Raw genomic sequence first — 25,662 nt, 5'->3', positions numbered from 1 at the left:
TGATGCCTTTTTGTCTGTCTTGATATAAAGTTCATATATGCAAGGTTTTAAAGAACAAAAACTATTTTTGTGCCTTTAAAAAAGAGTCAGAACTCTATATTCCGACATCAGCAAACTCTTGTAACAAAAAAAAAAAGACTGCTAAAACTGTAACCTCATGCTACAAATTTAAAATATTATTGTTAATTCTTGTTTCTTTATTAATTGCCCCCCCCTGCTGGTGGAGAGCACACCAAACACATGGCTGCAGTCATTAAAAACAATGGTTATACTATCAAGTATTGACTCCTGTGTGTTTAATGTCACTAAAACATACAAAAAAAAACAAAACAAACAACAAAAAAAACAAAACATGGACAGTCTGAAAGCTCAGTTTTTGGCGGAACAGTGCCATAGCTATTAATGTACGGACCTCAGTGATTTTGGTTATTATCAGGAAAACCGTGGAAAATGGTGAGGTATCAGCCTCACAACTCTTATGAGATGAGTTTGTCGTTATCATTAAGTGGTACCGGGCATCAAAATGAAGCAAAAGTAGAAGAAAACAAGGGTGGTCTAATAAATTTCTCCATGACTGTGTGTTGAATGACCTGCAACCCTGAACAGGATAAGCCGTTCGGAAAATGTATGAATGTATGTATGTTGAATGATTTGTAAACAGTTGCTTCTTTGGACCACAGGGTGGCAGTATGGGTATGTTTGTGTTGCATTCTCAAATGATGGTTGAGTGTCATAAAGAGGTTTATAACACAAGTTAGAACATTTTAAAAAGCAAAAAAAGAAAGTAACAAGAGATAATTGACCCGGGAATCCCCAGACCGTCCCAATGCTAAGCATTAGCTAGAATTTTTTCAAAGAGGTGGCCAGATGGGGAAATCTTGGGTTGGCACACCACAACCAAAAGCCAAACTGAACCTGAGGAAGTCTTTTATGCTGTTTGCTCATTTCCTCTGTTCATATTTTCGATCTGAATAGTGAGTAAAAATACACGAGTATGTACTGTAAGACAGAAGATAAATGGATATCAAAAAGTTCTTGCGGTAAAACACTGATGTGATTTTACTTAGTGTTTCTTCCCTTTAAGGAACTTTACCTGAACCCAAACCACTTTTAACTGAAGCCAAACCAAAACAGACAGAGGAGATGGGGTCTTAAATCTGGAAATGTATTTATTCTGCTTCTACTGGAATATTCAGAGCAGAGAGCAGGGCACAGCAAGCATTCACAACAGGAGCCACAACAAAAAGGGAACTACAGACAGGCAATAAATTAAAGGAGAAACCCCACACTGGACTCCAGACAGGTACAGGAGTCCTTTGGCTAGGTCATGCTAAAGGTTCTTCATTAACTGTTGATGCTCACTCGGTTTACATTTGGTCAAGAGGTGAAAGACAACCGGGCTGCAGAAGGTTGGTACGCTTGTTATGAAGTATGAGCAGGTGATGCAAGAAAGTCTGATGATTAAAAAAAGGTCTGAATGAGAGCTCTCCAGCGCGTGATGGTTTAGATATTTGAAAGCCTGAACCTGACGATGGAGCAAGCCTCAAAATCTGCATGAGTGTGAGTGTTCAGTCAACAGATGAAAGATCCAGTGAATCAAACACGAACCTTCTCAGTCTCAGATCTCTATCCAGGGGGACAGCTGTCAGGGACATTGTGGAATGAAACTTTGGGTTTTAACATCCCTACTGAGACTTCACCGTTTGGTTTGACCTTAAATTTATTCTCGTCTGTACTGTACTCTCCTCTTATTTCAAGTCATGATATCTGCTTCCAGTATTAAAATTAATTTAGCACCTAACTCAACAGGCAAGTGGGCCCATACAGTTCCTTCTTAACAAGGAAATCTATGACAGTACTCTAGGTGAACATGGCGAACTGAAGCGCCTTTATCTATTTAAGATTATACAAATACTGGTGAAAATGAAGAGACAAAGTACATTTAGGGCTGACAGCTCACTACTCAACAAAAGTCTATCCACAGTTAAAGTTCTTCTGAATGTTTGTGCAATGCCTCACAGGTCTTTTTATCTTTAGTGTAGCCTAGCGTTGATACGGAACAGGACCACAGCATCACACGTCACTTAGCATGAAGCACATTATTCATAATGAAAAGAAAAAGCATACAGTCCACCTCTGGGTGCAGCTCTACAGACAAATGAAGGCATCAGAATGAATCACTTCTACTCCGTGCTGCAGGGGGAACCAGCTGTTTGATCCTGTGAGCTCCACCTTCCTCTAAAAACAACTTAAAACCAAACAAATGCTTCAGAGAGGAGCAGCAGTGAGCAGCACACCAGGTCAGATGGGACACATCGAACAGGGGCAGCTCTGAGAAACCTAAAACTAAAAGAGAACATCAGCTGGCACGTCTGTGGTTTGTCTGTAGCTTAAAAGGAGAAACACAGAAACAGCTTGACTGGAGCTCAGCCAGCACACAGACAGTGTTTACAACATGTTAGTATTATTCAGATTCAGGAGTGAAGACGGCCTTAGAAACTGTCGTAATCCTTCTTGTCTTTTTTGCCTTCGCCTTCAAAGCTGTCTGTCCCATCGCTGTTGTCGCGGCGCCGCTTCCGGCTGTTGCGGATGTTGAAACGAGGGTTGGTCTGCGGTAGAGGGTCCATACCCAAAACTTTGTGGATCTGACGGAAAGCCAGCAGCCTCAGAGCAAACTGTACAGAGGAAGAAGAGGGACATTTCAGAGCTCTGAAGTCATCACTCCAGCAACACAACCAGAGGTAAACTTCTCTAAGTCCAGGAGCATTTCAGCTTGAACTTTACCAAGGGGGAGCTGGCTGTACAATCTGATCAGCCTCTCATGGGACCTGGTTGGTAATGTGTCCTCTAACATCAAATTACATAGCAGGATGAACCCCGGCTCATCTTTCTTTGTATCTTTGACAAGTGAGTACCTGGGCACTGGAGGTGATGTCCTCTCTCTGCTGTTCTCTCATGGGGATCAGAGTATCCAACGGCTTCTTTTCACAGGGATCCAACAGTCCAGGTCCTCCTGTTGGAAACAATTCATTCAGCAAAACAAGTTTGGAATTGGTAACATGTCTCTTCTGGATCAACACACACATTAAAAACTAGCTAACTTGTTTCCTGTGGAGCAACAAACACATGAAATACTAGGTAACGTGTTTCCTCTGGACCAACACGCACATTAAAAACTAGCTAACGTGTTCCTCTGGATTAACACACACTTTATAAAACTGGCTAACATGTTTCCTCTGAATCAACACGCACATTAAAAACTAGCTAACGTGTTCCTCTGGATTAGCACACATTATAAAACTGGCTAACATGTTTCCCCTGAATCAACATGCACAATAAAAATCAGCTTACTAGTTCATCTAGATCTACACGCACATTAAAAACTAGCTTACACTTCATTGGTTGTTAGTAGTCCTGTCAGTGGTTGGTTTCTGCTTTTTGAGGTTTAGCACCAGGACATGCAGTAACACCTATGAAACTCCTTCATGCTTCACCAGGTGCATGTTAACATGTCAGAGTCATCTGAATACATGCATGTGGGATCTTTCTATCCGTTTTTCAGTGAGGCATGGCCACACAGTGCTATCATGTAAGGAGTAGATTAATGATGGTAAATAAAGCCCCTCAGGTCATGGTGTGTGTCATGACTTGTTTGCCCTCTTCTGAGCTGATGTGAATGACCTCAGAGACAAACAGGGGCACACAATGAATATTCTCTCAGTGCACAGAGAACAGCTGCTCAGCTGATCATAACACTCTAAATCAAGCTTATAATGCTTATAAGAGAAAGTTTCTACTAGTGATGATAGGATTAATGATGATAGGATTAATTTGGTTGCACTTGTTGCAATGACAAATAAAATTTTATTCTAAAAGCAGTCAGGAAGTGCAGTGTAGTACTCCCACTCACTGTGAAAAGAAACAAAACGACTCTTACCAGGGAGTAAAATCCCAGAGGAAATACATTCAAAGACTCTTCTCAGTGCGTCACCGGGGCTGAGGGGGGCTGAGGCACTACTGATGGCTTTCTCTACCAGCAGCTCCATGGCCTGGACACAGAGCACAGAGGAAATGTTAATGAGGATCCCTGATCGGTCAAGTAAGTCAAATGGTTCTTCCCATAGGAAGATAGTTCCACAGAGAACTCTGAATGCTCAGAAACAGCTCTAAAATAAGAGATATAAGATATATATTTGGACAGAATTTATACTTGTCTGTTTAATAGATCTGAAATCTGTTTATCTCTCATACTGTCTATTAGGGCTGGGATGATGTGCTATTCTCTCCATTCAATTCTTTTATGATTTTTGGGGTGCTGCTACGACTCAAGTTGCAATTCTTTGATATTTACAATTTTTAGTTTCCTTTTTTAACACCAGACCATGGGAAAAAGTTAAATGATGATGATGATGATAATGTCTACAGACTATACCAGGAGCCATATTTTTCCATTAAACACACATCATGTGAATCAGAGAGAAACATTTCACCCTCTGCAGGAGGAAAGTGGTAACTTTTTTCCAATCAATTTTATAAACAAAGACTGAAATGAAGTATTTGAAAAAAAAGAGATTTTTTTGACAAAGAATCCCAGTTTTGATATTGTCAAACAAAATAATCCTGATGTATTGTACATTGAGCTTTTTTCTCCCACTCCTACTGTCTACTGTCATCATCTCATTGCAGGGACCCTAACCCCCCGACACAACTACCAAAAAGCCCTAAGGGTGCAGTCACACTGGCTAACTTAACTGTGCCCAAGCACGCTTCAACCCCAAAGTCCATCCTGTTTGGCCGGTTGGACTGACTGCATGTATAACATGCTCAGGCACAGCATACTCCTTGAGTCAGGGGTTCTCAAACTTTTTTAGACCATGGAGCCCTTTCAGGTTACACATTTTTCCAAGGACCCCTCATTATTGTAGCAATGATAAATGCTATGTAATCATATACAATGTAGTATTTTACAACGATAGAATTAGGCAACATTTAAAATGGTTCAAATATGATAAACTTCCTTTTGGGTAGCAAAAACACACTGTAAGAGTCTTTTTAATTTTTTTTTGCCCCTGCTCTTTAAAAAGTTTGTGCACACCACTGCACAAAGGTGGTTTTTTGGTTTGTATTTTTTTAATAGTTGTGAACTATGAAGTGATAAACATTTCACAATCATATGAGTATTGATCCCATTGCACAAAATTAAATTTGGTGAGAGTTTTAGAAAAAAATAGCTGCTTTTATTGGTACAAGAGATCCCAGTTTGTTGGTATGCTTTTTTAGTGATATAGCACACGTTTACTCACATTTTTGAATTATTTCATTGACCCCCTAGCTATGGTCACAGACCCCTGGGGGGTCCTGGGACCCCACTTTGAGAAACACTGCCTTAAAGTGATACTCCGGGATGGAACAAGTTGGGTCCTATCACAAGGTTTAGGGCAGAAATGACCCCTACAGCAGTGTTTTTGTGCAGCAGAAGCCCAGGGCGCTCGCACCAAACACCCCCTCCCTGCTCCTCTGCCGGTTTCCTCTGCACTCAGACGGGGCCATATTTTACTTGACCAAAAACACAAATAAACGGACTCCCACAGAAAAAATCTGATATCGGTCTGCATTCACACTTTATTTAGAGAATTCTCAGCGCGTTACTTTCACACAAAAACACCGCTAAATAAGGCTCTACACTGCTGTAGGGGTAATTTCTGCCCTTAACCTTGTGATAGGACCCAACTTGTTCCATCCCGGAGTATCACTTTAAGTGGACTCTTCAGTTAAGGATGGAGGACTTGCAATGCCAACATCAAGCACCACATTTTGTTAGTCGATATCATATTCAGGGAAGAGACTTCATAGAGCAACACAGCTCACTCAGGCTAAGGTGTGTTAGCATAGCCTGTTCACTCACCCATCCGGGAAAGGGCGACCAGGTGGGGACTCTCTGACAGAGGTCTCTCAGGATGCGAATGATGATCACACAGGACTGAAGTCCGTTGGCTCTAGCCTTTTGATGCAATAGAGTCAGGTTATACAGTAACACACAGGTGACAGGAGATGGACCAAACAGCTTAATCAGTTCTGCCACAGAGGTCCAAACACTACTGTGTATAATGGAAGCTTGAGTATGCTTTGAGATGCAAATGAGCCAGAAGAGTTTGCAATCAGCTGCCATTCCCAGTAGTCTTGTACCTCACAGTTAGTAAGGGAGTTCAAAGTTTGCAAGATGCACAAGAAAGGAGCACGTTTCTTGCCATCTTCTAAACCCTGACCCCAGGTTTCTTCAGGTTCTGACTAACAGGTACTTAAGAGTACAAGAGTCCACCTGAGAGGAGTATAGGGACTGAAAGAGCCAAAGAAATCTGCTTTACTTTGCCTGTGCTCGTGCTTCGAGAGCATGAGCACAGGAAACTACTCAGATGTTCTTTTTTCTCTCAATCCCCATTCAACTATATATACAGAGTAAAAACAATACAAACATGAAAGCACTTCTGGATGGCACAACTCTGTGCAAGTTATTGTGCAGCCTTATGGAATCACATGTAACTACATGGACAATTGAAAAGGGAATACAAGGATGCCAGTTATTTGGTTAAGAAAAGTTTTTCAGGTTAAATTAAGATTTATACATTGCACACATGTGATGGACATTAATCAGATCCTTGTTGTTATGTTTGGCATCCTTGAATATATTTATTTTTCTCTTTAAAGAGTAATAGTTTTCTTCTTTGTTATAAAATGAAAACCAAATGTGTGAAACACAAATAAATGAATAAACAAATAAAAAATGCATCTCATAAGGCTACAATAAGAAAGTAAAATGATGTTCCGAACCTGGAACCACTTAGCGTGGCGCAGAGCAGCCAGAGCGTCAAGGCATTTTTGCCTGTCCAAGACGTCCGCTGGGTCTTTCACCATACCCGAGGTTACATCTAAAAATGGATTTCAAGTGTCAAGTGGTGATGAGGAACGGGTGTTTGACCAGGTCAGCAAAGCTGGCAGAGAACAAACACATTGCCACACATACCAGTGTTTTTCTTTTCTTGTTTTGAAATTTGTGAACAGGTTATCAACATGGAGAAACTGACTACAGAGGCCGACACAAAGTGGAGAGATACAGAACAGTGTACCAGATGTTAAGCCATTATATTCTGTAGAAAAAGAGTGAATTTACTGACTCAACAATGAACACAGTTAGACTGATGTGTCTGCAGCTACGTTAAATGTGTTTGTCTCACTGATCTCTGGAAGCCAATGCCATTTTATCAGGTGACTGAGCTGTAAAGCTTCTCACTGCCTCCTGTAGCAGCATGAACAGAAGGTTTTTCCCCTCAATCTCAAGGACAGAGGAGGATTTTTGGGCAATAATTATTTTCAAGTCCAGTTTAGACCAAAGATTTGCAATGAAGGCACTTTTAACTACACTCTCCGCTGCTCTCCAATGATTTACAGGCCATCAGTTTACATTATACCACTCACTGAGACCTGGTCTGCTCTCTGTATCATGTGAAGCTCTCAGCATTTTAAAGAAGATGAAGTGACCAGTTCATGTAACCGTCACCAAAATTACCCAAGATGCAATTGAGGACAGACTTTTTTTTTTAATAACAAAATCTCCAAAGAAGAAAGTTATTCACGTTCATTGACCAATCAGGTGTCGACAGGAAAAAGATAAACATCTACTTCATTCTCAGCTTCATACCATTGAAGGAGCAAAAGAAAAGCATCCATGGATCTTACTCTTTACAGTGAAACTGAGACTTAACACAAAAAGGTGGACCAGGGAGCTGATTGCCAGAGACTGCAGTGCCACCCTTTGGCCCGGACGGAGTCTCGCGCACACTGTGGTGAAGACTTTGTTTTGGAAATAGACGAAGATCAGATCTTCTTTTTAACTCTACTTTTCTTTGTTCAAAATAACTTTTTTACCAGATACAACGCCAAAACGTGAGGTATTTAGCAACAGTTAGGTTGAGCTACGCTTTGAAACCTGACAACAAGCAACCTTTATCAGTCTAGCTTTAAGCTTGTGTTTTAGCCTCTAGCCTCTCATTTAGCCTCTAATGCCTGTATTAGCCTCATGCTTGTGTTTTAGCCTCAAGCTTGTGTTTACGCCTTTAGTTCTGAATTTAGCTTTTAGTTTGTGTTTTCTACCTTTAGCCTCTCAACCAGCCTTAGCCCCCGTTCCTGCCTTGTGTTTTGGCCTTTAGCTTGTGTTTTAACTACTAGCTTGTGTTTTAGCCTCTAAACTGTGTTATAGCCATAAGCCTTTGTTTTGGAGTTTAGCTCATGTTTTGGCCTTTTGCCTTCAAGCCCGTGTTTTACCCTTTGGCCTGTGTTAGCTTGTGTATTGGCCTCAAGTTCTATTTTAGCCTTTAGCTTGTGTTTGAGCCTTTAGCATCTTTGCTTGTCTTTTTTTCTTAACTCACAGTCGTTTGCAGATTGCTGCTTGAAGTGAAGTTAATCACAAAGTGCTGGATATTCTGGGAAAGTAAAGAAGTGGAGCATTGTCAGTAAAGTACGTATTGAAATGTACCAACAAATGTGTTCGGCTGTTTGAACTGGCGTCTTAAACCTGAAGCAGGACCATTAAAACTACTGCAACATTACACAGCAAGCGCTCCCATTGTTTTGTTCTTGTTGCAGATCTTTGGTCTGAACTTATTCTGATTTGCAGTTGGTGAAGAGAAAGAAAATAGGAAAGTGATTACTAAAGAATGACCTGATAAAAAAGTGGCATGGCAGTAGTAGGTGTGGCAAAGTTTTTGGGATGTGAGAAAACCTTGGTCAAAAATCCTTCCGAAGCTGTCAGGCCCTGCTTAACCTCTGATAGGACACAAGTATGTGTTTTTTTTTCTTTTTGCTTGAAGAAGTAAAGGGCTCTTTGTTCTGGACTGGTAAATGTCACTACAGATATAAAGAGGAGAAAGCAATGGGTGCTGAAGAAGAGAAAAAAACATGAGAACTACCAGCAAACAAAAGGGGTTAGGATATCACTGCATGCATACCTAACATCAGCAGGTTGGAATAAGACCCCAACAATCAAGAGGCTGTACTCAGGTCCAACCAAAGATTCCTCTGTCACAGCTTTCTTACCTGAACAATACTCCCCTAAGAATAGTTTGAGATGATCAGCTTTAAAAATAAGATATAAATATAGTTTGTTTTCATATTTTCAATTCACTCAAAACAAAAAATGGTCCTCATCTTTCTATTTTCAGTGAAATCGAAACATAAAAACTTTCATTTTTTGCCAAACAGATCTGAAGTCAATCTCCTAATAGGCCCAATCAGAGTCAGGTGTGTGTGTAGGTGTGTGTGTGTGTGTGTGTGTGTGTGTGTGTGTGCGTGTGTGCGTGTGTGTGTGTGTGTGTGTGTGTGTGTGTGTGTGTGTGTGTGTGTGTGTGTGTGTGTGAGTGTGAAGGATCATAAAAATCAACTCAGGGGAGCACTTTAGGACCAGGGGACCTCAGCAAGGTGAACTGTTCACCAGTACACAGAAGGAAGATTTGTTTCCTGTGAAAATTTACGTCTAGTTTTCTGCCAAATCTGGTTTTCAGAGAAGCTTTGAAATAGTTTGGTTCACATGAGGCCAGATTAAAAGTTGAGGAAGAGAACTGTCTCCTGATGACTGATATTTTTTATGGTCTGGTCTCTTTTTTGTCTCCTCGTCATAAGGAAACCTTGGAGAAAAGAAACAGTAATGCATGTCTCCTGTTGGTTCTGGCTTTGAGCAAATGGAAACAGAATCTCCTGGAACACAGGAAACAAAATAGAATCTCACCTGGGAATAACTAGACTTAACACAATGCAAACACTGATCATGCTTTGTTTAAAGGATAAAGAGGGTACTTGAGAGGAAGGAGTTACAGAGCAAAAAGCCTAAGAGCAGAACTGCTGGCACTTTCTTCTTCCTTCTTTGTGATCACAGAGATCTGAACCACGTTGTTTAAAAGAGAAAAATGGGAAAAGAAAAAAAAGTATGGGGTCTGGAGTCAAATCAGTCAAAAAATGATCTAACGCTGCTGTTTTATCAAAATATATATGATTGCAATCTAAAGTTTGAGCCATCAAAGAGAAACATCTGTGTAAAATACTGCAAACCCTGCAGAAAAACCACAACTCAAGTTCTGATGAGCTTACACTCCGTGGATGCTCGGCCATTTTTTGATTTCTAAAACGAATCACAAATGGAGAGCAAGTTTCCAGGATGATCACATTTAAAGCCCAACAAAACCATGTTTGTGGCGTGCCAGCAGGACACTGCTCTTCAGGGATTCAACCAACATATAGAAACTGATTTTACAGAGAGAGAGAGAGAGAGAGCAGAAAGGCAAGAAAAGAAGTGCACAGGATAGGGCTGTGAGGGGGTCTCCAACCTCCATCCCGACCCGTCTCCTCTCTGATGACAGGCGAGGTCAGCGTGATCGTCACTTGCATCTTTGGCTCGGTGCAGGAAGTCAGAATGATGGCAGCTTCCTGGACAGAGCCCTTCACCTCGTATTTCTCAGGCGTTACGACCTGGAGGAGACAGATTCAGAGGGAAATGGACTCCACAGAATCTGATGGATAAAGTTTCTGCTAGGGGTGGGCAATGATTTCAGAATACTGGAAGAGTCATTAACATTGAAAAAATCAAATAGTTCATGTGACCATGTCTGCAGCAGGTTACAATTTTATGTCGGATGCCTAAACTGTTAGCTGTGTCAGTTTCACAAAAAAAACAGGTCAAGCAGGACAGGAAGTTGTGCACAGGAACCGTCTAAAACTTTCAAAATAAAACAAACCGTGTCCAAACCAGTTCATATTTAACTTGACTAAGGCAACAAACTGACATAATGAAAGGAACCAGACCAGGATTCAACAGGCTGGAGCTTTACAGTAGGCGTAGGCAACCTTTAACATGACTCATGTTACTTACTAAAGCTATGGTCTACGATTTGGAAGCTTTGTGCATCTTAATAACACCTGTTATAGGGCTGTTATGGTCCTATGGTCCAATCTACACAATATAAAGACCAAAAAGAGGTACGTGAGTCCATCCAATCCATATCCCTTGCTTCGCACCGTCATGCCCATGGTCCCACCTCGTCCTTCCCCACTACCTCTCTCACATCAGCTAGCTGCTCAGCTACCCAAGCGTCATGGAGCCAGAGATGACGACTGACGCCAAGACAGCTGAGTTTCTGTTGAACAGTGAAACACTCAGTTTGACCTTTCAGGCGGAAAAATAATCACTTTCTCTAATTTCCTCACTAGCGGCCATGGATCCAACACAATCAGAAACATTTCTCCCCCACAACAAGTGCCTTGCTGTATCCACAAAAAAAATAAATGTGATCTTACTGGCTGTCCATTCAGCTCTTGGATTTTGGTCCACACACAGCTCAGTAGATAGCTTGATGAGAAACCCGAACTGATCTGACCTGCTCACATTTACCGTCTCCTTTCCTCCTGCTTGATTCGACACAGCTGAGCAATTAACGTGCACACAAACCAGCTGACAGGACGGGCGCGCCGCAGTTACACATAGGGCTAAACACAAACTAATTAGCTTTAACAGTGGATACTACTACTCCCACTGTAGCCGAACTTGTGTTGAACTACTTAAAAACCCACCTGGACCGCTCCAGGGTGGATACAGGTGCCTACCTGCTCTGGTGAGTGCTTCCTTAAAAACTACAGAAATCTTAGCGGAGTTTGGCTGTGTGTTGTGTGCGTCACGGGGAAACCGAGGCTGCGCTTCACCTATCAGCTGGCAAACAGCCGCAACAGGTAATAACTTTGTTTACCTTTGTCAGCTGAATAACTCTGGTTAGTCTGTGCCTGTACTGGCTAATGACTGAACGCTGCTGGTCGGAACGGGTCGGCTCTGTCAATGGATTTTAGCATAAGTTAGCCACACATCTTTGGCATTGTAAACTGAGCTGGTGAAGACACGCCAAGAAAGGTAAAGCCTCAACCACAGTCTGCTCTGCTCTGATCAGCTGGTAGTGGCAACGCCAGACCTGCTTCGCCAAATAATTCATGGTTTTGATCGCGCCGGTCTAATTGAAAAAGCTACCACTGTGTGTTACAAGGAGGGTGACTGTGTTGTTTGTTACATTTTCTGCCGGCTGGCTTCTTGCTCTGTCAGACGGGGCGTGTTGTTAGGAGGCGAAGAGGGCGATATGAGCTGGGGGGCTGGATCTTGGAACACAGAGGGGAGGGGTGAGTGAGGCTGCGTTTTTCAAATATGTCTCATCAGCCAAACTGGGTTTCAGATCGTAGACCATAGCTTTAAAGTAAACTTATGCCGGAAGTGCCAATACTTAGTTCTTTCATAAAATCGTTTGTAAATGATCTGTTTTTGAAGTAGTTTTGCAGTATCTAAACATGCTCACAACAGAGTTCCTCCCTCATCTGTCTTCCATTGCTGTATCTTGCCACAATGGACAGGCGTGAGACATCATTGGCGTTAACACTTTCATCCATAGCCACGCTAAAATCCAGAGCAGCTTTGAGCGCAGGAGTTTGCTGCTGGGACACATTTTCTGCCATTTCACTAACAAGCCTTTCTCCAGTTCCTGCTAAAAGGGACATCCATTTGCTTCTCAACATATCTGTATCTTTATTTGGCAGTCAATCAAATGAAACTTGGGCATTTGATAGTAAAGTCTCCTTTATGTATTCCCCTTCAGTGAACGGTTTTCCAACCCTCGCTGTGCAGTGAGAGATGGTGTAATTTCCCTTCGTTGCTTGGTCTTTAACAGTACAGAACATCTTAAATGTGTGTTTAGCACAACGCTGTTTTTAATGATGTCCTACACACCACACTCTCATAGCAAAGGGTGAATATCACCAGATCTCCTCTGGGAATAAATCCATACTCCCTGGTCTAGCTATGCTGGAAAGAACGACTGGAACGTGGTTTGTTTGCCATGGTTACACTGCTAAATGGATGGGATTGCGAGCTAGCAGACTGAACTCCTAAGAGATTTGCTGTGACACACTTATATGTTGCATTTCCACACTTGTAACGTCATGATTTCAATTTATTATCAATGTTAATTATTACATTTTACTTGAGAGTATTTAAAGTGTTTAATAGACAATAACACAATAATTTTGTTATTATTTATCTACTTATCTCATCATTTCATTCTGCCTCATTGTAATTTTTCTTTGCGTGCCGACATAAACAGCCCCACGTGCCAGCCATGGCACCGTGCCCTGGGTTGCCTACCCCTGATTTACAGCCTAAACAAGAATGAGGAGAGGCTCAAAAATGAAAACTGAGGTGCAGTGCAAACTCTATGAGGTTAGTCTAGCATATCACACGTCATCAACAACTCTGTACAGCCATCTGAGACATGCAGCGGAAAGTGCGGTGCTGTCTGTAGATCAGTCAACATTAGGCTTCGTCACCCAAGTATGTGTAATGATCGACATGCAGAGCATAACAGTGTATGTGGGTGGGCGGCGGCTTGCCAGTGGACAATCTTTGAATAATTCTGGAATGGTTACGAGCAAATATAGAATAGTTCTTTTGCATGAAATGCCCAGCCCTGGTTTGTGCACTGTGGTGTGGTGCTGTGTGTAGACAGTACTGTGAGCTGTTTGGGAAGGTGCTCCACGATGCGGGTCAGGAGGCTCTTGGTGGGTTTCTCAGAGCAGAGCAGCACCAGGTTTACATTCTTGTCCCCACGAAGCAGTAGACCTTTGGCCAGGACTCCCACCCTCATCACGCCCTTCAGAGCCCTGGGATAGCCCCAAGAGGAAGAGGAGACAACAAGAGATCATGTCATCAATCTGGAGAATCAATAACAATGTAAAACTTCAGAAACTTTAAGATTTCATGCAGCAACACTCAAAGAGAAACAGTGAAAACAGTGTGATAATCAGCTGTGAGACAATGTGCGTTAGATTAAAGAAATAAAGAGACCCACATCTCACACCTGTCTTTGGCCACATCCTTCTTCTCTTTATCCTTGTCCTCTTCGTTTTCCTTGTCCTGGTCAGTGATAATGTCAGAGACCAGTTTCAGGGCGCGCTCTGTGATGGACACGATCTTCTGGATGGACTGGAGCTCATCCTCAGAGGGATAAATCGCTGCATGTTTGGTCATGACGTACCGATCATCTGAGGAGTCGGGGCGACGAGGAGGCTGGAGCAGAAAAAGGACCAAATCAGGAAAGACTGTTTCTGGCTGCAGCTTCAGCTCTTTGTGTCTGTAATACATTACAGTCACTCCACAAACACAAAACCCACCACGGGGCCCTGAGGCTGCAGACCAGGCATGCCAGGCCGAACTCCCAGGAGACCAGGAGGCCCTTGAGGATACCCTCCATCTGGGAGGCGGCGTCGATCATCCCAGTGGTGCTGCTCCTCCTCCATGCGCCTCCAGTACATGTCTTCCTCATAACGCCTGAAGATGAGATGAGATCAACATGTGCTCTCACAGACATTTTATACGAACTGATTGTCCTGCTTCACATTAATAATGAGCTCACCGCATCTCCATCCTCCAACGCTCCTCCTCCTCTCTTCTTCTCCAGTACTCCTCTTTCTGCATCTGCTTCCTCATCTTCTCCTCCTGTATCTTTCTCGCCCTGATGCTTGGTTTGACCTCCACCTGCAGATCTGGGTTCACCTTTTTCTAAAGTAAAGCCAAGTCAAGTAAAATGTTATTTATCCCACTGGTGTGGAGGATATTGGGGACATGAAGCAGTTTGTTGATGCACAGTGGACCCATCTAAAAGGCTTTGAGTGTGAGATCTTGATGGAAGCCACATCTCAAAGGTGATAAAGGATTTCAGGGATGTGATGGTGTAAATATTTTTATGAATCTAGTCTCTGAGAGCCAAGGTGAATGCTTAAGGTAACTGAAGCTAACAATGACCTTGTATTGGAGGCGGTGTCGTCTTCCTTTCAGGTGCATCTCCTTCGCGTTGGGATCGTTGAAACTACATTCACACAGCTTGCAGTGGAAGCGGATGACTTTGCCTTCATCATTTCGAACCTAGAGACCAGTTTCACACATTAAACTCCTGCTTGAGTAAGCCTTGACTATCTGAAGTGTACACCCACTCCATCTACACTTACTTCTTCAACATAGTCATGACCGACCGGCTGGACGTCACTCTGCAGAGCAGCCAGAGCTGATGTAGACAGAGAATCTGAGATATCGCTCTTTGGGTCCTGAAGACCTGTAGAGAGGCCTGCAGGTTTAGACTCTGCTTTGGCCTCCACTCTGCCTTCGTCCATCTTCACTGTGGTCTGTAGCTTATTTCCACCTGCAATGAAAAATATCACAAGTTATAATCACACGTGCTCTCCTAATACAGTGGTGCTCAAACTGAGGAAGGCGCCCCCTGGGGGCACCCAATGTTGTGATTGGGGGGGCTGCAGGGTGCCTAAAACGTACTTTGGGCAGATCTTGTGTCACTGCACGCACACTGACCATCACATCAGAACAGTGAGTCACAAACAGGGCTGGGTATCAATCAAAACCTTTTGATATCTGTAGGGATGTGTATGGATAAGATTTTATTGATACCAATGCCCTTGTTGATTCTGCTCATCAATCTAATTTTTTTTATCGATTCCCTTATAAATTTCTCCAGTGATGCAAATTTTCTTTGTACAAAAAAGGAGCTTTACAGGTTTTTTCTGTCAACAACTTTTAATCGAGTTTATCAGTGAATAAATGTGGAATTGGTCACAAGATCTGGATATCTCTGGACGTAAATAAATTAAAAACGAGTAAAAGCTGCTTGTCGTGACATTTATGACTTGTTTTCTCATATGTTATTGGCTGAAGTAGGCCATCTAGTGTCTGGAAGCGGTTATAGCATTATTCTAAGTTGTTTGGAACCTTGCCGTAGTTATGAAGCCAGCCATGAGCCTGCACATAACTTTACTTTCACTTACCTGTTAGTGTTTGACATTTGGAGTTTTTGGTGTTGTTTACAAAGAGTGACTTTGATGTGCTTCTGTGATGAAAGTTAAAATTTTATTCTGAAGCCAACGTTATACCGGTGTGTGCAAACTGCTAGCATATCAGTGCAATTTCCAATATACGTTAGCATCAAGCTAGCACTATTTGGTTGTATAGTTTTTGGTAATAAGGAGATGTATAACATGTTGAATGTATTGAATAGGAACCTACTGTGGCAGAGTAATTTCACTTCTGTGTGAGTTCAGTTGTTTAATAAAACTTCAAGCTGAAAATCTTGAATCAAAGTTTTCTTGGGAACTGTTATCTGCTAAGCTAAGATAGCTATGGCAGACTAGTTGATGTAAGGTCTGGCAGCCCCAGTGTAATGTAAAGACTCAATAAAGGAAATCCTTTAGCACAAAGATTAATGATGTTGATGGATTGAAACATTTCCTATAGATTCTCAACAAGAACCGGTTTTTGATTCCCATTCCTAGATACCTGTACCGATACCAATTCCTTCACTTCCACACTGGCTCCCTGGACAAAACTTTTTTCAATACCAATCGTATAACATCAGTTTTAATAGAAAGAAAATAACATAAAACATTATGGTACAAATCATTAGTTTTATTTTTCCACTGTAGTATTTTTTCACTCTGAGCAGTTTTCTTTTAAAATCATAATAAAACAACAAATAATTTCCCTGTGCAAAATAACAGTTGCAGATAAGTGAGAGCTCAGTATCTGCTGAGTGCACCTTAATTGTGTTTTTAATTGTCAATGAACTTTCTTCTTCTGCTGATTCTCCTTGCCAGTGCACAGCCCACTTGTGGTCACACTGGCCAAATGATCTGGACATTAGGGTTGGAGCGTGCTTGAGCACGGTATGGATGGCCAGTTTGACTGGGCACTTAGGCCCCGTTAACACGACAACGCTTCACCTGAAAACTCTAAAACGCAGCAAAAACGCAGCGAAAAAAATCTGCGTTTACATGGAAACACAGAGGGACTGAAAAGGCTGTAGTAAGCATGCCAGGCCTGCAGGTGGTGTTATAACTGTCTTGTCCAGAAGCAGCTTCGAGGAGATCTCCACCAAAGTAGAGTTGAGACGATCATCTGGTGTATTGGGGAATACTAAGTGCAAAAGTAGAGCAACAGATGCACATTTTGTATGAAGACAGTCAACAGATTCAGCAGATTGAGCAGCACAAGCACAACACGGTAGTTCACAAGGATAGTAACAACAGTGCTGTTGTCCTGTTGTATGCTCTCGCATGAGGCGCAGTGTGACATCAGCGTTTCCCCTGAAAACGCCGGCTTACTGTTTGCACGGCAACAATTTTGGCAGTGTTTCAGAAAAAATCCCACTCTGGAGAGAGTTTTCAGAAGTTTTTCGTTTTAGGTCGGCTGAAACGCCGTTTCCGTGTAAACGTGAGGCTAAAACGCAACAAAACTTTTGCGTTTCACCCTAAAACCATTGTCGTGTAAACGGCCCCTTAGAGGAACTGCTGCGTTAGTGAGGAAGACAGGAGCCAGTGTTTTTGATAGGGGAGGGGCTCAGCATGGTGCTCAGAGAAGCAGTGTTGAGAAACAGGGTGTGCTGGAGATCAATACATGCTTTCACATTAGTCTCCAAACTCCAGAAAAGCCGTTGAATTTGTCACTAGAGTGGTCTGAAAAGTCACTAAGTTGGCAATAAGCTGCATGCCATGTAATTTTACAGCCAATCACCAGAGGCATTATCAGATCTTGATCACATGATTCAGCGCTGAAATTTGGCGCTGAAAGGCAAGGCATGTTTTGAAAGTTGGTACTACCAAAGCGTTTCAGTCTGTGCCATACAAGAAGTTAAGTTGGGTAAGCAGCCCTAGTCACAGACAGTGTCATATGAACCAGAGGTGAGCTGGTCCACGCCTGCAGTTTTCATAGGTAGCAGCAATTAATCTCTGTGATTTAAACGTCAAAACTTTATTTGCATCACTTTTGTTCCTGCACAGACACGAGCATGTAAACTTGTATTTATTCTGCTCTCTGGGTCACAGCAGCTAGCTCCACCACTAACAGGTCACTGTCACTCACCAACAGATCGAATAACAACTACAAGGTCCATATCTCTCAGAGCCCTGTTTCCTGGGTGAGACACAGCCCCCCCCCGTCTGCAGAGAGACAAACTGACAGCAGGAGAGGAGGCTCTGAACATCTTCACAGGTTAACATGAAGATGATTTATCTTACCGTCATTGTGACTTTTTGAAAAAGATCTTGGTAAAGACAGTGATGGGCAGGAGTGACAGTTGGATTGATTTATTACAATTACTAACTTAAAGTAAAAATAATGTTAAAATACTGTCTGAAGGGTTTTACAATCAGCAAACAGGTACTTACCAACAAAGTTGATCTTGGGTGTGTTGACTTTCTTTCCAGCAGAGGCGGAGCTCCCAGCAGAGAGGCTGCTGGCCAGCAGGTTCTTGACCCCTCCCACACCGCTGCTGACGATGTTTACAGATTTCAAGCAGGAGGCGCTGGATGTGCAGGCTGTGGAGGAGGAAGAGGCAGAGCCACACAGGGAGCTGGAGGAGCTAGAACTGTTCAGGGATGCTGTGGTGGTCTTGCTGGGAGCTGCTGTGGTAGAGGACGACGTCTGCGTGACCATACTGGGCTCAGTGGAGGGGATGGGCTTTCCCAGTTTGGTGTGAAGCTTCACAACCTGCAGAGAACAGATCACAAATACAAAACCATACGACATGAGCAGGTCAAATTCACACAGCATCACATGCAGCATCACGTTAGGGCTGCACGATATGGCCAAAATCCAATATCTCAATATTTTTAGGCTATATCTGGATATACGATATATATATCTCGATATCCTGATTTCTCCTCTAAATCGCTATATTAATGAGAGAGTGAGCAGAAAAGCGAAAGTGAAAGTCAAAAACAAATCACGTTCATTTGTCGCTGTGGAGAGTTGGGATGCAACAACTTGGCACCCAGTGAAAGAAGAAAACCAAAGGGTGAGCTCAAAGCTGTGAACCTTTGAAGAACAAGTCAAGATAAAGTGTATCTATGACTCAAACACAAAGAGAGCAGCTCCACACAGCTCTTACCTTCTGGTGTTTGGCTCCTCGGATATGTGCAGCATAGGCGTCAGCACCGGTGCAAGAAACGTCGCAAAGTTCACAGCGGAGCTGATTCTGAGCATTTCGAGCCAAAACTCCTCCACTGCTCCCGCTGCTGGTGCTGCTCTGAGAAACTTTGAGAGCTGCCTCCTTTTTCTTGTGCTTCTGACCCTCTAGATGCTCCTTATAAGTCTAATGTTTTCAGACAGAGAGGCACATGTTACATTAATCCTGTGAACTAAAACTGATGTCAAAAGTGTGTGTAGGCAGACACTCATGTCCCTGCATGCTGTATTGAACTCACCTGAGGGCCAGCACAGCTGATTTTGCAGACATCACAGTAGTGGATCTGAGGGGGTTTGGGTGGCTGTTTGGGACGAAGCTGTTTACTCTGGAAGGGGGGTTTCTTCGTGAATGTGTTCCCAGTCCATGCTGCTGTAGCTGCCACAGCTGCCACCGCTTGCTTCTGCTGCTGCTGCTGCTGTTGGTAGTAGGTGGAGGCTGCAGAGTAAACTGCTGCCTCGTAGCCAGAGTAAGATGTTCCTGGACAGAAATAAAGATACAGCTGAAAACCTGCCCTCTCATTTCAAAAACTCCAGCTAAGATGATAAATACTTCCTCCACACCATCTCAGTTTAGCTTACTGCTAATTCTAACACTGGGTTTAAGATCAGCATAATCTGAATTACACACATTAGAAGCTAAATCCCCCATCATGTCTGCACACTTAACTCTAACAGCCTGTAACGGCCCGTGACAGCCTGTGATTCCCTTTTCTTCCACATCTGCCTTTGTGTTGGTAATGATGACTCTATCATTTAAAAAATCCTAACAGCAAGTAAAAGCCAGACTAATAAAACACATGTGGTTTTCAAACAACAAATGTCTGAACACTTCTTTGAGTTGTGGTGAATGTAGTGACAGGTGTTACCTGAGTATGTGACTGCGTTGGTGCTGTATGTGGGGCTCTGGGAGTAAGAAGGGACCACAGAAGCAGCAGCAGCAGCTGCCACAGGCTGGACCGTGGAGGTCACTGGGTAGATGGAGAAGGTGGAGGAGGCTGGACTGGGGGCTGCTCGCTTTATCACGGTCACCTGGCGAGTCTGCTGGCTCTGTGTATATGATGTCACACCTTGACTGTATCCTGGTTTAGGGGCTGAAAAAGATGAAAGACATCAAGTTTCAAACAGCAACTTTATGAAACTGTCTCAAAAACAACAAATGATAACTGTTGGCAGGACAAGTGACTGAGGAACAATGCCAAGCACTGTGTCATATTTTTATAAGAATCTCACAAAGAGAAACATGCAAGGCCTATGCATTAATATGAGGAGGGTATTTTAAGGGGCCGGAGTTAATGTGAGGAGTACGAATCATCAACTGAAGGGGGAGACCTATCATGTAGAGAATCACACTGGCAACTGGATCAGAACTAAGTGAAAAACTAGAGCCATCTTCATTTTGGGGTATACGCTGAATTAGCTTAAGCAAATAGTTCAGGCTTTAGCAGAAGAGTGGAAGATGAAGTTGGTCTCTGTGTGCAGCCATTTACAAATTTACGGTGGCTGGTAGGTGTCAGTCGATTTGCAAAAGCAAAAATATGAATGCAAATTGCATTCATGTTGATGCTTTTGCATTTTTGATGTGGCTTTTGCAAATGTGCTGTAGCCAGTCAACAGCAAGCATGCTAATGGCTAAAACTCTGTTAGCCCACTGGGATCTTACAAACAGCTCTTTTAAAGTTGGTTAGCACTGAACTGTCATGACTCCAGAGTGTGTGTTTACCTGTCTGGTAGTAGGACTCAGCCACGCTGGGTTGTGGCTGTGCAGCAGCAACAGCAGCTGTAGCAGTGGGCTGCTGGTAGTACTGTTTACTGTCATAGGCTACAGCAGGAGCTGTGGAGCGAACGTATGAGTATGAGTCCTGAGGAGGAGGAGGAGAGGGAGCAGAGGAAGAAGAAGAGAACAAGGGTTAGCTGCATTGTCCTGGAAAATAAACCTGATGTCCTCTGTGGGTAAAGGTTTTAGGGTACCTGGTAGTTCTGAGACGTGGCTGGAGGAGGTGGTGGAGGAACTTCAGGCTGCCGCTGAGCGTAGCCATAGTCGGTGGTGGCGTGTGTCGGCTGGTACCCTCCATAGGCAGCAGCAGTAGCAGCAGCTGCCACAGCGACGGGCGCAGGCCTCGCTACCGCAACAGTGGCCGCTGTGGGGGCGTAGGCTGCAGCCACGGTATGAGCCGCCACAGGAGCTTGATGAACAGTGTAACTGGCCACTGTGGTGGGATGAGTGTACGCTACCCCAGCTGCTGGCTGCTGACTAAAACACAAACATCCACAGGACAACATGTGAGATCAGGGTTAGGGAGGTACCAAACACTGATAGTTTTCATTTGCGGGAAACATGAAGAACTTTTACACACTGTCTAAAATTCGGCATCAGCAGTTCAGCTGTGGATCTGCTCAGTTTTTACATTTGAAATGAAACAGAATAAAAAATTAGGGATGCACCAAAATTAAAATTCTTGGCCGAAACCAACAGAAATCTCTATGCCAGTCATAAGTACCACTGCTTTAATGGCAGTTACTGTGTACTAACTTCTCTAAAATCAAGGCATTACAGCAGGTGAACTACATAAATACGTGTTAATGCTTCAAATAATGGGGGGACTGTAGCTATGATTTTGCTAAATATTTTTATTGGATATATGAAGTTTGCAACAAGCACTAGTTGACAAAACAGGTTATTTGTTTTATGTAACTTTAAAGGACGACAACAAAACATGCAGGGTTATTTTGGTTAACAGCACATTTTTATTGAAATAAAAAATAAAAACGAGGCTTTTCATTAAACAACTACTAAAATTCTTTGAATTTACTGAAATCACCTAACATGATAGATAAAATGTCTTTATTTTAGTCTTTGTCAGTCTGTGTCATACATGAACTCACTTTTACCGATCCAGAGAGCTGGCAGGCTGCCAACACTCCTGAATATGGAGGAAGTCTCCCATTTTTTAACTCTTTCCCCCACTGTTCTCCTGGCTTGTGATTTCTGCTGATCATCCCCCAACTTTAAGTATGCGCCTGTGATCTCTAATATTTTTCTAAGTCAGAGCAAGTCCTGTACTTGGGCGTTATTTCGAAACTCAAAAACCATCCACCCCCCTCTCTCTTAGTTGGTTTGATCCAAAGACGCTGCAGGACACCTCAGAGACAGAGACAGATAAATGTGCAGCACTTGTTAAGAAAAAGTCTATCGGAGCCTCAGCTGTTTTCTTTTTTTCTTCGTTTTTGTTTTCCTTTTTTTCATGTTGACATGACATGTCACGAGTCACTCTTTTACTGGTTTAAAAAGGTTAATTCATCCTGTGGTTGCCCTGATCTCTCTATCTAACATAAGCTCTGGCATGCTTTAACGTAGCATCCTCTTCAATAAGGAAAGTTTAGAGCAGCGTGAATCTTACCACTATAAGAGGAAGACTGACTCGAAAATAGTGAAACGCGTGTCGTTGTGAAGTTCTGTCCGTCTTCAGTGTGTGATGCGCATACGCGCTGCACGTGTACGCGGTGACGCTCTCTCTTCAGAACCATAGACTTTATTAAACAGTTCAGAACAGGACAGAGTTCAGGTGGAGGAGACTGACTGAGCCAGTGACAGAGAGGGAGATTCAATCCACAATGTCTTGTACAGTGACTGTGAAAGAGGAGCATTAAGATATATGCAGTCGCACGAACGCGACCATGTGAAATTTTTACTGTGCATGTGTGTGCGTGCGCATGGCATATTCAAAGTCCTAAGTTTAAGCCTCAGAATAACCATCGGCTTTCATAAACGCAGTGTAATAAAAAAGTTCAACCTGTGTGGGCACTGGGCAGGGCAGAAGGTCTAGAACTCCTAACAGCCCCTTGGACCGAATCCAGGTGATGTTTAAGGCAAGGCTTCTCATCAGACTCCCTTGATGATCAGCAGATCGCATCATGTTTGTATTTTAACATGGTGCACAGAAACATTAAAAGAATAATGCTTTGTGGAGGAAAAAGAGCCAACCCTCCCCCATACCACCTCAAGGTATTGCAACAAGAGGCACTGAGTCCAACAAAAGCCTTGTCCACTATACATGTATCACATAAGGGACACTTTTATCAGCACAGGACAGGTTCTGTTGTATTATTCCAGAGCAACAGAAACAGAGGTCATGTGGTAACACGTGGGATGCACTGATCCCATCCTGGTATCAGGTACTGGATCTTAAAGTTGCTACAATGCGCTCAAAGGCATTGAAACAAAAATCAACTTCTATGTCTGTTCATGTCATCAAAGCAATGTGCTCACTCACACCCAAATGTTCGGAGACAGTGGTGGGGACATATAGGGAGCCCTTTCCAGCTCCATTGCTACAGAGACGCATGAGCTCAACCGCTCAAGTTTTTGTCTCTAGCTCAACTTCTCTCATGCACAGGGCCAGTTTTAGATCCTTCGTCCCTTCATCCCAGCCTGATATCAAGCCACTGGGTCTAAGTTTCTTTTTGGGTCTGGAGCACGGGAACGGCTGTAGCAGTCTTTGCTCCCACTTCTTCATGCACTCATGCTAATGATATCCTGTTCCACTAGTGTTGCCATTAGAATCTACAAAATTCCACCCCCATCACCCGCATTTATCAGCGGACAGGTATCAAACAAACCAGCAATTGATAACACAATGTAACAGTTTGGAAGTCAAGAGTAAGAGTTCTGCTGCTGTCATTGAACAATGCTTGCTGCCACCACCAGCCTGATATGAAGACATGCAGTCCTAACAATGACCGTGGTGTCAGGATCTTTGAGGAGCCAATCAACTCCTCCAGCTGATCTCCCATCTCCCCTGCAGCAGCATCACAGATCCCACCTGCTCACAGACACACAAAGAGTTCTCACTCCCTGGGCACAACCAGAGGATCCACTAAAATGCAGTCATCACTGTTGATTAAAAAATGCCAAGAGTGGCCCTGATCTGATGATTAAAGCAGGATAAAAACCAGGATGGAGACATCACTAAAGATTACTTCAGTTTGGACTTCCATTACCTGTTTCACCAACAACTCTGAATATAAGTTTAACTCCTTACTTATCCACTGCTAAAGGTCACTACTAAATCATAATTCCTGTTAGTGTAGAAGATTTACTCACTTTACTTTTACACATTTAAAACCCCATGAAATAATATAACGTTGGTTTAAAAAAGCTTGAATAAGCCTGAAGTTGACATATAATTTTGATCCTATACACTGAGGATTAGAGAAAATTAATTAATACTGGTACCAGAATGGATTACAGTACGACGATCAGCTGGTACTAAAGCCCAAGTATTAATATTAATATCAGGACCTACAGAGTAAGATCAGTCCATCCCTATAACACTGTCTCATTGCCCGCAGGCCAGATGCAGCCCGCAAAACCATTTTACACTTGATATCACCGACCCACTGTGTTCATGGCCCTATCCACTGTTCGGACAGGTAAAGAAATCTGATATCCAAGTTGACTCTGGACACAGCATCATTCAAAAACAGTTGGTTGGCTCTCTGAGCTTCAGAATCTTATTTTTGTCCCTCCTCTATTTTTCTGTTCTCTAAAACTTTCTGATTCTGGCGTCTCTGCTTTATTTTTTCAGCCTGATAACTGTACAGATTATGACCTTTAGACGGACTGCATTCATCTGGAGAAAAGGTGCAAGGAAGCTGTCATGCAGTATGTGGTAAGAGGGATTTTTATTGAGCTTAACTGGTTAGTCTGGTCTTAGCGATGTCAGGGAGCCCGAGGTGGACAGGGTCTGGACATCATGTCCGAGGGAGAATACAGGCTTAAAAGCAGAAGAAGTTAAGCATATAAACCAGCAGGTCAACGGGTGTTCAGTCTACTCAGGTTTCTAACGCAGATTATTCTCCAGTCCTCCTCCGACGGCTCACTGCAGCAGCGGAGGGATACCCGCCCCCTCCCCCAGTTCAACAATAGCATCTGCGGGAGCTGGACAGCCTCCATCACCGTCGTCTGAGATCAGTGTTCATCACCATCACATAGCATACCTTACACACCAATTTCCCGCGTGTCGGGTCTCTTACCTATACTGGGCGGCAGCACCGTGGGTAAATCCAAAGTAATTGCCGGTAGCCATTTTGGCATCTTCACCGAGCCGGCCGGGCACTGCGGAGGACAGATACACAGGATGATGCTAAGCTAACTATTAGCAGGAGGCTCAACCGAGCGCTCCAAGGACTAACCATAACCCGTACCATCTCGGAGTCACTTCACGTTAATGAAGGCAGCTTCTTCATCTGTGTGGGACAGGCTCGCTGCTGTACAAATACTCACCATAGGTGAAGGAGACAACTGGACATATGGGAATCATTGGTTTCGTAGTTTCTCTCGACGCCCTCACTGCAGAGCAGCTTGCTTACATTTCATATCGGTCCCGGAAAGGCCGTGTCTACGCATGCGCGATGCGATGTTTGTTTCCTCAACTTAAATCAAATAAACCCCACAGAGAAGTCATTTCACCTCTAATAAACATGTTGTTACCTCATAATAAGATATATTTACCTCGTAAATATACAATAATATATTAGTTTATGTTATAATCGTATTTATGATT

General features: G+C 43.1%; 1 protein-coding gene across 3 annotated transcripts; it reads right to left on the bottom strand.

Annotated features, from left to right (window-relative positions):
* Positions 1–411: 411 nt before the first annotated feature.
* zfr (zinc finger RNA binding protein) lies at positions 412–25,522 on the bottom strand. 3 transcript variants are annotated; one of them, XM_074669587.1, is made up of 20 exons: positions 25,383–25,522; positions 25,133–25,214; positions 21,068–21,350; positions 20,820–20,958; positions 19,966–20,190; positions 19,339–19,577; positions 19,023–19,226; positions 18,301–18,622; positions 15,079–15,269; positions 14,876–14,995; positions 14,487–14,632; positions 14,245–14,401; positions 13,923–14,140; positions 13,584–13,734; positions 10,374–10,515; positions 6,829–6,926; positions 5,906–6,001; positions 3,938–4,049; positions 2,916–3,013; positions 412–2,675 (listed from the first exon to the last, which is right to left on the bottom strand). In XM_074669587.1, exons 1-20 carry the CDS (start codon positions 25,417–25,419, stop codon positions 2,493–2,495), a joined length of 3,243 nt encoding a protein of 1,080 aa, XP_074525688.1. In that variant the 5' UTR covers positions 25,420–25,522; the 3' UTR covers positions 412–2,492. The 3 variants fall into 3 exon arrangements, with proteins under 3 accessions (XP_074525688.1, XP_074525689.1, XP_074525690.1); XM_074669588.1 differs by having other exon boundaries at positions 13,932–14,140; XM_074669589.1 differs by lacking the exons at positions 412–2,675; positions 2,916–3,013; positions 3,938–4,049; positions 6,829–6,926.
* Positions 25,523–25,662: the final 140 nt, after the last annotated feature.

This window comes from Halichoeres trimaculatus, unplaced genomic scaffold, assembly GCF_033239565.1.
Source record: "Halichoeres trimaculatus isolate MK-OKI-2021-1 unplaced genomic scaffold, fHalTri1.1 fHalTri1_scaffold_5, whole genome shotgun sequence".
Taxonomy (NCBI): Eukaryota; Metazoa; Chordata; class Actinopteri; order Labriformes; family Labridae; genus Halichoeres; species Halichoeres trimaculatus.
This window is presented reverse-complemented; position numbering and strand designations above follow the sequence as displayed.

Excerpts from the sequence above, each read along its gene's own strand:
- zfr (XM_074669587.1), bottom strand. The coding sequence starts at position 25,419 with ATGATTCCCATATGTCCAGTTGTCTCCTTCACCTATG. Across the intron at positions 25,215-25,382 it reads AGTTGTCTCCTTCACCTATG|TGCCCGGCCGGCTCGGTGAA; the intron begins GTGAGTATTTGT and ends TGTCCTCCGCAG. Across the intron at positions 19,227-19,338 it reads TCAGCTGTGCTGGCCCTCAG|ACTTATAAGGAGCATCTAGA; the intron begins GTGAGTTCAATA and ends TGAAAACATTAG.